Source organism: Malaclemys terrapin, chromosome 7, assembly GCF_027887155.1.
Source record: "Malaclemys terrapin pileata isolate rMalTer1 chromosome 7, rMalTer1.hap1, whole genome shotgun sequence".
Classification (NCBI taxonomy): domain Eukaryota; kingdom Metazoa; phylum Chordata; order Testudines; family Emydidae; genus Malaclemys; species Malaclemys terrapin.
Window position 1 is genome coordinate 28,963,002 of NC_071511.1, and position 13,521 is coordinate 28,976,522.

Consider the following 13,521-nt stretch of genomic DNA (forward strand, 5'->3'; position numbering starts at 1 on the left):
TAAATAACACCCCTCCTTGGGGCCAGTTTATTACAAAACATAGTCCATATCTCCCCCATTCCCCAGGAATCTAGTTCTTAAAAGACTGCTCTTCCCGGCAAGAATGCCTCCAGCCTCTCTGCTGGGAGTGCACCCTCACCATACTCCAGTGTCTTCCACCCTCTTCTCTCCCTCTGCCAGGACAGCCACCCCAGCCTCCCAGCTGGATTAGAACCCCACGCTTCCCAGCAGGAAGCCCCACACACCCTACTGGGAGATCAACCTTGCCCAGGGACCATCCCTCTCTCCCCCTGCTCCTCTCGCTGTTCCCCTAGATCCAGCTCTCCACTGTGGAGATATCAGCGGGTATTCTGTTCTGCTGCTCCCTTGCCTTCAGTCTTGTCTGGCCCCCTGACTCTAGCTTGGGGGGAGGTCAGCCAGCAAACCCCTCTTGCTGCTCTCCCTGCCTTCAACCTTGCCCCAGGAAACACCTTCCACAGTCCTCTGGTAGCTCTCACCTGCCCCTGACTCCCACTCATCCAGCTCTGATTCATCAGCCTGTCTCCTCTCTGATTTGTCCATGATCCCTTAACCCCAGGTGCTGCTCGACCCTATTATTTGGCCAAACTCAGAGCATCTGTTCTAGCACGGGGGCTCCCTCATTGGCAGGGTGCAGCCACCCTGTGACACAGCCATCACAAGGCAAAGAGACCAAGAAAAGGACGTCCATGGAGAACTTTTCCTGGGCACAGAACAGTGGCCATATGTGAAAGAACTGAGTTCAAAAGCAAATCTACACACAGACCTAGCAAAACAAGTGAATACAGGTCTGGCATACACTAAGCTGTGCAGCTCTTAGCAGTATGCAGGGTTAGCATTTTAGGGGCTTTATTATTATTTATTTACTGTTTCTGAGTAAAGGTTGAAATTAACCAGAGATACATTTACCACTTCAGTCCATTTTATAGCCACATTCTGCTGGAGAACAGCTTCCAGCGGATGATGAGTTTTAGAGCATACACCCTAGAATAACTTTGCAGACCAGTACATTTGGTCATTGTAACTTGCTGAAGTGAATTAAAATGAAACCAAGAGAGCTGCAACATTAAACAGCCCTAGATCTGGAGGTCCTGATAACATAACCTAAACAGCATGTGTAATTCTTGCCCTACTTCTATTTTGCTGAATACAGAACGAGATGAACTGATATGAACCAAGATGGCCAATAAAAGCTCATCTTGCTTCATTATTGATGATTTGTTTTTAACTGAAACTTTTGCCTAGAAACAAGCAGTTTTTGACTGTGGGAACATAATGGGGAAAGCTTAATAGACCAAGAAGCTGCAGAAAATGACGCATTTATCTGATACCACTAAGGAGATGGTCATTTAGGATTTTAAATAGGTGCCCGATAAGCATTTTTTTAATGTAATTAAATTATTTATAGGTGAAACCAACTTGGAGCTTTTGCCTGATAAAAAATACATGATTTTTAAAGGCCTCCATGTCTTAAAAACATAGATTGCATGACTGAAGACATTTTGCAATTCTAGTTTAATTTCAGTAAAAACATGGCAATAAAACATCACCCTTTTCATCTGGCAAAATTATTCAAATCTAAGGACAATGGTGAGGGTGCTTGGTAGCTTTTGAAAATCAAGCTATTTACTCATGGTCTGATTTTTCATGTGCTCAGAACCCACAGTTGAGGCCAAGTTTTCAGAGTTGAGCAGCAGCTCCCATTGTGACACTTGGTGTCCAGATTTTCTAGAGCTCAGCATGCTGGGTAAATGGGAGCTGAGCTCTCTAGAAAATCTGGTTGCTGCGGTAGGTCCTCAGCTGTCTTGAAAATCTGGCCCTTAATTTCTAGATACACGTGCCTAGCTCTCGATAGCCAAGAGAGAATGTTTTTTAGTTAGGGTACATTCTCCCCAGAATCCACTGAGAACAGACTGTATCCAGCCATAATTTCACTACTTGGTGTTTTGGATCCAGTAGATTCTCTTCCCCCTGATATAACATAAGCAGCTGGAGGGTGGGATATCTTTCTGGTGGAAAGTACCATGAGAACAGCTGTTCCTATGACGTTTTCAAGGAAAAATCACGGAAACAGCTGGTTCCCTTGCGTGACAGTGAGAATGAAGGTCAAGTAGCAAGAAGAAACCAAGAGCAAATATAGAAAAATTGGCAGACCGTGAAAAGGGAAGAGAAACAGACGGAATGGAGGAGACAAATGAAGCAAACACAGAAATCTAGAAAACGCTGTGAGAATTTAGAGTAAATAAAGGGAAGGGAAATTGAATTGGTCAAGTCCCATAGAAGCCCCAAGGATTGCTCTAGAGATAAGCGTTCTGTGTTCGTGAGTAAAAAACCTAGGTCCCCAGAGGCTGCTTAATGCAGCAAAGGCAGCAGCATGAGTCTGTAGGTAGTAAGAAATTGAGTCCCTTGTACTTCTCGACCACAACTGTTAGCCAGTGAAAGGTATTTAAGTGTGAAATGAGCCCTGTTTGGCTTTCCGTGTCTGTAAGGATGGGGGAAGGGGGGAGGGGAGGGAGGGAGGAAGGAATTAGAAATAGCCCGGGCCAAATTCCAACCTGGTGCAAGCAGCAGAAACTCCAGTGAGGTCAATGGAGTCATTTACATCAGGTGTGCGCTGTGGGGGTAATAAATGTCTGAAGGTGGAGAGTAAATGAGAACCAGAAACAAAAGTAAGAATTATTTATTTACCAATAACAAAAGGAAAGTTGCACTTAGAAAAATTCATGCTATTCTGCAATCAGAAATAATTAGGATCCCAACCTGAGTTAAAGGGTCAGAATCATTTGTCTGCCCACTGCAATGACTATTTAGTTAGGGTTACACCATGAGGATGTACTATATTGCATAGTACTATATTTTGCTACCTTTCGCACATGCGATACACTCAAGGTGCATATATCCAAGCCACTCTGATATTTATTTATGGTAATTACATGTTCAGAAGGGTTTCACCTGCAGTTTTACTGTGTTTTTTGTTGTGGAGTTTTTTTTATTTTGTTTAATGGAAGAAAGTCTTTATTTTAAGCAGTCAAGCAATGATATTTTACCAATCAACACATTGCAATACAATATTGAGAATATTTTATAATGCAGGTACAATCTGATATTCCTTCATTAATTTTAACAGAAGACAAATTAACTGTTGGGAAAACTTGTGCTAAGTGCCTCATCTCACAGCTGCTCCAACCTACATTTGAATATATACAAGAAGTCATTCAAAGCAGTATTTGCCAGAAATCTTGCAGAAAAACTTTGACCAGAAACAAAGCAAGAAAAGCTTAATATTCTTCTATGTTGCTTGTATGTCTATATTTTGCTACTAGCAATACAGAAAAATAGTAACTTTGTTGCTTTGTTTCTGGTTAAAGGATAATTCTTATGTAACCTACAGTAAACAAGGGAAGTCTCTAAACCCAGTTATTCATGTATTCATAACTAGAAGAGAGGATTATCAATTTAAAACTGTACATGAGTGCTGCTGCTAACTCTCCTAAAAGCGTACACGTTGGGCCACAAATGTGCAAAATAATGTGATAACACAAGAAATACATTAGTATCAATTTTTATCGACAAGAAAGTTAAAATGCAAGGACACTAAAATCCTTCTAATTGCAAGTATGATCAATTAGAAGTAAAATGATTAAAATACTTTAAGCAGCAAAACTCGCAATATACAACATTGCCAGCAACAGTATGCCCTCCAAAATTTTTTTGCTTCCTGTGCCAGCAGGGAACATGAGCCCTTGAGGATCTTTTTCTTGCTATCTCTTTAAATCTATTACTTAAAATTTTTTTTTTTAGAATCAGTCAAACTCACAAAAGCAAATAAGTGCAGAGATCAGGCCTTTTCTCAGAGGAAAATTTGCCCCTCTGTATCCTAATTTGATGGGTTATATGTGACTTAATAACTTACAGGCCTTGCCTTGCCCTCTGTGCAGGGATGAACGTCACCCTCCATCCTTAAGTTACTCAGTGGCACCTAGCTATGGCAGCATTTTTACAAGCCTTTTCAGGATGTGCTAGAGCTGTGGATAATAATCATCCTGTATGGACTGGAGGAGAGTAGCGACTGAGAGTGAGAAACTAGGCAAAGGGACTTCTTGTGGGACCCTGCACCAAGGGGAGGGAAGGTTTATGCAGGCCCTTGTGATCCAGCGACAGAGAAACTGGGCCAATGAATACTTGTCAGAGAAAAATTGGGCAAAGGAAAGCTTGTTAATGTTTGTTCCTACTCGATTCCTGTCACCTTGGAAGAGGTGGAGTTTTTGGTTTAGCTGAAGAGACAAACTGCTCCCTAGGAAGAGGGAAAATTAGGCATGGCCATCTTCACACAACATAAAGACATTCCACTACAGCAATATGGAATACAAATACCTAGCTACAACTGAGAGGTTAGGACAGTGTGACTGTGCCAGAAATTAAGACCCTTGGTTTCCATAGTGGAAATGACAGCAATTTTTGTTGGGAAACTTCTCATCCATCAAGAAAACAGAAGGCACAAAAAGTGAGGAGTCCAGGATGCCTCTGGAGCTGATTCCATCGCTTTGTTTCCTGATGAATTCATTCACATTGCATATTTCTCTGAAGAACTCCAGTTTCTATAGAAATTGAGATGCCAGACTCTTCGAAGGCAGAGTCAATGAACTAGCAGTTAAAACGCTCAACCTTTCCACTAGAAACTGAATATTACATATTTAATAGGATGAAAATCCCAGGCACAGAAAACAAGTCATTTGAAGGAAACAGAAAAATGCTGGCTTGAATAACTTCAGCTTCTCCTTTTTGTGTCCAAGTTTAACTGGCTCAAGTGCAGAAGTACTTAGAGGAGGGGTCAATGGTTCAGATCTCTGCAATAAAATGAAAAGCAAAAAAATTAAGCTTGATTATGTAATAATTACAGTAACTACAAGTTCCCTCTGCAATGGAATCAAAAGCTTCTGCCATGTTGGCCTAACACAGGGCAAAGCTGGAAAGTGCCCACTTCCACCCAGCATGGTCCTTCACGGGTAGCATGCCAACACAGTCCTTCGTGAGCAGACCAGCACCTGTTAGACTCTGGGAGCTGTCCAATGAGGGCCTCACTTCTAGCTGCCACTCTGCGTTTGGCTACCAGGGGCTGTATTTTTGCCAAAATCCCAGAGAGGAAAAAGAGATTTATTTTCAAAGATCTGTAAAGACTGTATATGAGTGAATGGGCCGATTTTTTTATTTTTAGCAAAAGTTGCATGTGCCAGTGGGCAAATAATTCATAGATTCTGAGGCCAGGAGGTACCACCATGATCATCCAGTTTGATCTTCTGATACAACAGGCCATAGAATTTCCCCAAAATAATTCCTAGAGCAGACCTTTGAGAAAATCATCCAATCTTGATTTAAAAATGGTCAGTGATGGACTGATTGCACAACCTTTGCTAAATTGTTCCAATGGTCAATTACTCTCACCCTTAAAAAACTTGCACCTTATTTCCAGTCTGAATTTGTCTAGATTCAACTTCTACCCATTGGATCATGTTAGATTTTTCTCAGCTAGATTTAAGAGATTATTATTAAATATCAGTTCCCCATGTAGACACTTACAGACTGTAATGAAGTCACCCCTTAATCTTCTCTTTGTTAAATTAAAATATGAACAGATCCAAAGTGCATTTTTCAGAAACCTCAAACATAGACCAAGTAAGGATAAAAAAGGTAAAGGACCCAGGCACAACTCTGAGTTAGCCATTCAAGTTGAGTGAGTTAGCCTCACGTACAGTTTATAGGCCGGAGCATAATGACAGTCTTGTGCAGGTGATAGGGCCTACTTCTCTACCTGACCTCTTACCACCAAGGTAAATTAAATTAGTCGCTGTTTTGTCTTCACTGCAGAATGGGGAAATGAAATCTCTATTACAATTTCAGTCAGACAGCCTTTGTGGTAGGTACGTAACCCTGTGTGCGTACAAATGTTGTGGATGACTAATGAAACATATACCTATGTACACTCTGCTTATAAAGAGAGGCATCCATTGGGCAGAATGCAAGGTGTTAAAGGTTCCCATTGGGATCACTAAGAAGGAATATTCAGACTCTGACTTTTCAGGAAGATGGTTGCTGTGAGCTAGAGACCCCAAATCCCAAACATGATGTAAAGGGAGAAAAAACCCAAAACATTTGGGTCATGTGTTTTTTCTGGCATGTTCACTGCCCAGGGCACTGAAACAAAGAAACTCCTACATAAATGCCACATAGCTGTCTCCATCGGGCATAGAGGATTCTAAGTAACATGATATTTCACAAAACTACAGCAACTGAAAAACAACTGTGTCCACAAAATGCCTACAACTCTCCCACACATGGGGCGGAGGAGTGGTGGGGAAGAGAAGCAAAGTCAATGGGCAGGTAGTAAAAATCTGCAGGAGGAATCACTTGTGCATGTTTAGAGGGATGATGTACAATAACTGACACTGAAACCAGCATGGCATGTTAATTCTGCCCAAAGCACAATTGGCTTGTGAAGCTCGGAAACAGATGACTTGTAGATCACATGTAACAGCTGCAACACCCATTAAGATGTTCATTGCTGAGTCCTGCAGCTGTGTGCCTCCATCCTGAAGGAGGGATTTGATGTTTGGCAAAGGTATAGTCCTGGGGCACAAAGTGCCTTTTGCTGTCCCCGTGAAAACTCACCTAGATTTGATGAAGTTACAAGTCCCTGAAAATTGCTATCTGCACACTCTGTATAGCTGATTAGAAGCTAGCTGGTAAAATCTCTGAACGTTTCTTGTGCACAGAGTATGCTCCGGCTACACACAGCTCCCTAACAAAAGCAATTGCCCTGAGCATGCTTCAAGACTCGACTAAGCATCTCACAGTACGCTGCAAAGGGAAAGGTGTGCTGGACTGGGAGGAGTAGGGTTACCATTCGTCCGGATTTCCCCGGACATGTCCTCCTTTTGTGTGCTAAAAATAGCGTCCGGGGGGAATTTGTAAAGCACTCACAATGTCCGGGATTTCCCCCTCCCCTGGCAGAGCAGAGCGAGCAGCTGGGAGGGCTGCAGGAAAGTCCCGGGCTGGACTCCGGAGCAGCTTCCTCCTCCCACCCCCCCCTCCCTGCATTCTGAGCCGGCCGGCAGCTCCTCCTCCTGCAGCCCGCTCCGGCAGCCCTGTGCAGGGCCAGGGACCGGGTTTTGTGTTGTGCTGGGGAGCTCAGCCATGTGTCCGGCTGGCACAGAGCCCAACACCCTGTTCTGAGCAGCAGGGTAAGGGGGGGCAGGAGAAGGGACAGGGAGGTTCTGGATGGGGCAGTCAAGAAACGGGTGGGGGCTTTTGGAGGGGAGTGGAGAAAGTTTTGGGCAGTCAGGGTACAGGTAGGGGGTAGGGTCCTGGGGGGCAGTTGGGGGGGGTCTTAGGAGGGGGCAGTTAGGGGACAAGGAACAGGGAGTCTTAGGTAGGGGGTGGGGTTCTGGAGGGCAGTTAGGAGCAGGGGTCCCAGGAGGGGGCAGTCAGGGGACAAGGAGCGGGGGGGTAGGGGGCTGGGAGTTCTGGGGGGGGCTGTCAGGGGGCAGGAGTGGGGAGAGGGATCGGAGCAGTCAGGGGACAGGGAGCAGAGGGGTTTAGATGGGTTGGGAGTTCTGGGGGGGCTGTCAGGGGGCAGGAGTGGGGAGAGGGATCGGAGCAGTCAGGGGACAGGGAGCAGAGGGGTTTAGATGGGTTGGGAGTTCTGGGGGGGGCTGTCAGGGGGCAGGAGTGCGGAGAGGGATTGGAGCAGTCAGGGGACAGGGAGCAGAGAGGTTTAGATGGGTTGGGAGTTCTCGGGGGGGCTGTCAGGGGGCAGGAGTGGGGAGAGGGATCGGAGCAGTCAGGGGACAGGGAGCAGAGAGGTTTAGATGGGTTGGGAGTTCTGGGGGGGGCTGTCAGGGGGCAGGAGTGGGGAGAGGGATCGGAGCAGTCAGGGGACAGGGAGCAGAGAGGTTTAGATGGGTTGGGAGTTCTCGGGGGGGCTGTCAGGGGGCAGGAGTGGGGAGAGGGATCGGAGCAGTCAGGGGACAGGGAGCAGAGGGGTTTAGATGGGTTGGGAGTTCTGGGGGGGGCTGTCAGGGGGTGGGGAGTGGTTGGATGGGGCGTGGGAGTCCCAGGGGTCTGTCTGGGGGTGGGGGTGTGGATAAGGGTTGGGGCAGTCAGGGGACAAGAGGCAGGGAGGCTTAGATAGGGAGTGGAGTCCTGGGGGGCAGTTAGGGGCAGGGGTCCCAGGAGGGGGCAGTCAGGGGACAAGGAACGGGGGGAGGGTTGGGGGTTCTGGGGGGGCGGGAAGTGGGAGGGGCAGGGGCGGGGCTAGGGTGGGGCTCCTCCCGTCCTCTTTTTTGCTTGTTGAAATATGGTAACCCTAGGGAGGAGGAATCCACGCTTTCTGGTCTCAACTCTCCGCTGACTGGTGTTAATGATTTTATTATGCACTTCATAGCCCTAACTTCTCAGCAAAAGCCCTCAGACCCCCTACCTTAAAAAGCCTGCAACTATTAGTTTGCCCCTCCCTTCACATTCTCCCAGATAAAGGTTCTTCTGGTCTTTGGGGCTTATTTGTTTGGGATGTTTGTTTGAACTTGTTACCCCTGAAAAAGGATTGAACTCAGAGTGACCCAGCTGCACGGCGGAGCCACGTGAACGCCTGGGAGGAGGAAATGGAGACAGGGAGTGCCTGCAGTGCTACAGGGCAGTCATGCCCCATGACAATGCCCCTTCAAGTGGCAAGTTCAAAACAAGAAGTGACTCCTTTAGATCCACAGCACAGATCTCTCTCACTTTAGCTAATGGACTTTGGTTCCAATTCTGCTGGTGACCCTAGCAGACATTAGATATGATTCTAAATGATGGAATTTGGGTTTTTTCTCAATTTTCCTTTTTAAAACCCCAGGAAGCCACGTACAAACACCCTACCTTAAAAGGCAGTTGAGGTTGCGGAGTGGAGCTCTCAAAAGCTAGGGAAATGTGAGAATTAAAGTTACTTAAGGAACCTTAATTTGGCCCCCTTGTATGTATGCATTATACTGGGTAAATACAGAATTACCTAATACTAGTTCAACAGTTCCCTTGCCTCACCATTGCACAGTATGGGGTGTGAATGAGGAAAAGGGTTGTAAGAAGTGAAGGAATGTTTGTAGTGCCTTAGATATGAGAGCTGGGACCTAGTAGTCTCCTCTTGGCTTCCATTGCTGGCTCTTGCACAGGCTTCTTGTGGGAATTTAGGCCAGACTCCTGAGGGCTGAACTAAGGTCGCACAGGGTTTTGCAATTCCAGAATTCCCTCACTTCTGAGTGCTTGACTTTGCAGCCGTAGTGTTCATAGTGGGGTTTTTTTGTATGTAATACCAGGGAATGCTACTCTGTAGAAGGGATGAGGCTGACTGAGATGGTTGTTCTGACTTTGTAATTTTGAATAGGGGGCAGGGCACTCAGAGCAAGTATATGGATGCCTTTTTAACGTTACATTCATTTTAAAAAAATGTAACTGTCTTTGCTGCTGCTTCTAGAGCTTGCCCATCTGATAGGGGGATGTGTATGAGGTTGTGCAGTGTCATGTGGGATTAGCATGGGGATCTGGCATATTATGGGATTACTACTGGCAGTTCCATGCAATGGTTTCGTCCACAGGTCTTCTTGAAAAGGGATTTGGGATTAAGAGGACATGCCCCCCTGTGCAGAGGGCCAGAGCAAGGTACATGGTATATAATTTAAATCCTATGTTGAGGGCATAAGTGTGATGGTAGTGGTACCCTGCTCTTGGGCTTGCCTTCTGCACTGTGGTGAATTTCAGCCAGAATGCAGCCTCTCAATGCTGCTGAGACATACATTTTGATCTTTCACAAGCTCTTCTACTCTTACGTAGAAGGGTAAATCAAAGCCTCTTATTTTCAGGTACCTTCCACATTGAGGAGTAGCCTTACACTGCTTGGGTAGGGGAATAATGCAGTTCTACCACATTTATCAAAGCAACCTGTAGTGCAGAATTGCCTGGGTTGGGCTTCCTACAAACAGGAAGAAGTGCATCCTGGGAAAACCACAGGGCACATTAAATGAAGTCTAACATCTCTGCTACCACCTAACACTGTATTGGGTTAAAAATAAACCATACCAAAAGCTTGGATAAAGTCTTCCATGTGTTAATAACTGACTGGCATAGCAGTATACTGCAGATGCAAACCTGCCTAGTAAAAAAGCTTTTGCAGTAGAAGGGTAAAAGTACAGTCTTCAGTCCCTTGACTGGCTTTGTGAGCACTGAGAAGAGGGAGTGGCTTTTCCTGAGGCATGCTCTCTATGACTTCACAGAGGGAACATACAAGGGGCCCCTCTTGGAATACAAAACTGTCTTCTATATGCCTAAGTCGTTTTTTGCACTTTGCAGTTAAAATCCAGTATCAAATTCATCGATAATCCCTAATATTTATAATCTGATTCAAGAACAGTGTGAAGAATACACTTGTTCTCTACAGAGCTCATACAGATAATCTTTAAAGGGGGAAATGGTCACTTTCTAAAAAAACATGATTTTCAGGCCCTGATGTGGAGTGGGGAGGCTGTTTGAGTGTGCACTGTCAGTCGGGTGGAAGGCAATAGGAAAAAATTTGAAAGGATCATAACTCACCTTCTTGTTACCTACTGTCTTGAAGCTGTCTCAGCCACTGGTTTCTGCACTCCAAAGGCAGTGATCAAAATATTCACAACTACTATAATGAACACCAGTCCAGTTGCAAGGTTATTGAGGAAATCCAGCCTGGCATGTTTTGCAGGGTCATTAAGGTCATATCTTACTTCAAAGGAAAAAAGAAAAGTGGTATTTTACTATCAAAACACATTTACACACACGGTAAAAAGCTTTTTATTTATCTTATGTAAATATATCTCATAGAGCTGGAAGGGACCTTGAAAGGTCATTGAGTCCAGCCCCCTACCTTCACTAGCAGGACCAAGTACTGATTTTACCCCAGATCCTTAAGTGACCCCCCTCAAGGACTAAACTCACAACCCTGGGTTTAGCAGGCCAATGCTCAAACCACTGAGCTATCCCTCCCCCCTGATATGTCTCTTTCCCCCTCGCTAGATGCCAGATGCCAGACACATCCGTCCTGCAAAAAGGGAAGTTAGCATTGCAGCCAATGTTACAAAATCTAAGGGAACAATTTTCATTTGTGATGAATATGTAATATCCTCTTATATCAGAGGGGTAGCCGTGTTAGTCTGAATCTGTAAAAAGCAACAGAGGGTCCTGTGGCACCTTTGAGACAAACAGAAGTACTGGGAGCATAAGCTTTCGTGGGTAAGAACCTCACAGGTATACCTGCCTCTGGAGATTTCCATTACTTGCATCTGAAGAAGTGAGGTTCTTACCCACGAAAGCTTATGCTCCCAGTACTTCTGTTAGTCTCAAAGGTGCCACAGGACCCTCTGTTGCTTTTTATCCTCTTATAGTGTAAGAGCCAAATTCTGCTCTTAGATACATTTGTGCAGCTCCCAGACTTTCTACGTGTAGCTAGATGCAGAATGGTGTCCTTCAGAAAAGATATCCCCAACACTTGAAGCAGTAACATTTCTTACAGTACATTTAATTTCTTTCCTTCCAAAAGGAAAACTATCATAATGCAATTTTTAAATATTTATTACTTTACCTCTAGAAAACTTGTCTTTACTCATTTATCAGAAGATCTACCAATGAGAGCCAATAAAGTCTAGCTTCTTATGACAGAATGGGTTGTACATCCTTTCTAGATAGCCCAATCATATCTCTCTCTTCCATCTGATCCAGTATGAGATTTCTGTACCTGCCCTCTTCCCCATACCTAGCCACTGATGGCTATTCCTACAGCTTCTAGTTCTTATTTTTAGAAAGCAGGAGCATTACATCTGTTTAACAGAGAGTGAAATTTCAAAGCATCACAGCTTGCAGTCAGTCTTATTTTGAGCATCAGCTGTGTAAACATTGTTTTCTTTTGTTTGCTTGCACTTTTCCTTGCTTGAACTGCTGAGGGGAGGACAAATAAGAGAAGATAAAATTAGATTGGTGTAGGCCTCATTCCAGATCTTGTAAAATGTATATATGACTAATATTAAATATGCATATGCTTGTGTAGGATTGTGTGAAATCAGGCAGGACTGTTCAGCATTATGGCAAGCCAAAAATCTCCTCTGACCACTTTCTCTCTAAACGGGGGTTCTGTAATTTATGGCCTGATCCAAATATCATTGAAGTTGGTGGGCAGACAGTCATTGATTTCAGTAGGCTTTGGATCAGGCCCTTAAAGAGAACTAATGAAAGGACATCTTACTCTAACTTTGGTTGGTAGTAAGATACATAAATTATATAAACAAAAGAAAGAAAAATCTGAATAAGATGTTAAGTACCATGCAGGCTGTGGCAGCAACAGTATCATAAACAGTGTTACCAAAGCCCCTTGATGTGTAGTTTGCGAACTCTGTTATACAAATCAGGGTGGGGTTTATTTAGCATATGGGTAGGGCCCTACCAAATTCACAGCCATGACAAATGAGTCATGGACCATGATATCTGGTCTTTTGTGTGCTTTTACCCTATACTGTACAGATTTTACAGGGGAGACCAGCATTTCTCAAATTGGTGGTCCTGACCCAAAGGAGAGTTGCAGGAGGGTTGCAAGGTTATTTTAGGGGGGGTCGTGGTATTGCCACCTTTACTTCTGCACTGCATTCAGAGCTTGGGCAGCAGAGAGCAGCGATGGCTGTAGGCAGCACCCCACCAGAAGCAGTGCTGAAGTAAGGGTAGCGATACCATACCATGCCACCTTTACTTCTGCACTGCTGTCTTCAGACCTCGGCGGCCAGAGAGTGGCAGCTGTTGTCCAGGTGCCCAGCTTTGAAGGCGGCTACACCACCACCAGCAGCACAGAAGTAAGGGTAGCAGTTCCACAACTCGTTTTGGGGTCAGGACCCCTACAATTACAACACGATGAAATTTCAGATTTAAATAGCTGAAATCATGAAATATATCATTTTTTTTAAAATCTGATGGCCGTGAAATTGACCAAAATGGACTATGAATTTGGTAGGGCCCTACATGTGGGCATTGTGAACACTGAAGAACTACTGACCCCATTTGTAACTGAGTTAGTTTAAGTACAAATGGTTCCGTGAATCCCAGCTAGCCATGCTGAATTAGTTTATGACCCATTGCAGGTTTGCCCTGCGTCCATGCTAGTGCTGCCCTATAAACTCTCTCGATTCAAATGGCTTCTGGGGATCTGTCCCATGGTTCTCAGCTCTGTTCCCAGAAGCAGCGTGTGGTGAGAGACATCCCAAGCCAGCCAGAGCACTGTGGGGCAGTAGTGGGGGGACTGTTTGACCATTTCAGCTATTCTGCACCTACACGGACACTAAAACTGTTGAGAGTTAACCCTGTATGCAACCTGAATAAACAGGTTATGTAGCGTCGCTGGTAACATGCTTGTAGTCATTTTGTGTGTGTGGAGGTGTGTCTTCTAACATCTCCTGGATCACTGTA

General features: G+C 44.9%; 1 protein-coding gene across 2 annotated transcripts in view; it reads right to left on the reverse strand.

Moving 5' to 3' along the window:
• Nucleotides 1–2,682: 2,682 nt before the first annotated feature.
• NINJ1 (ninjurin 1) overlaps nt 2,683–13,521 on the reverse strand; it is a 35,294-nt gene continuing 24,455 nt past the window's right edge. The window contains exons 3-4 of one of the 2 annotated variants that reach the window (XM_054035409.1): nt 10,636–10,801; nt 2,683–4,865 (exon numbers count right to left, since the gene is read on the reverse strand). In XM_054035409.1, coding sequence (XP_053891384.1) covers nt 10,647–10,801 — 155 coding nt within the window. In that variant the 3' untranslated portion in view covers nt 2,683–4,865; nt 10,636–10,646. Of the gene's footprint in view, nt 4,866–10,635; nt 10,802–13,521 lie in introns of those variants that run through there. The other variant, XM_054035410.1, reaches the window with a different exon arrangement.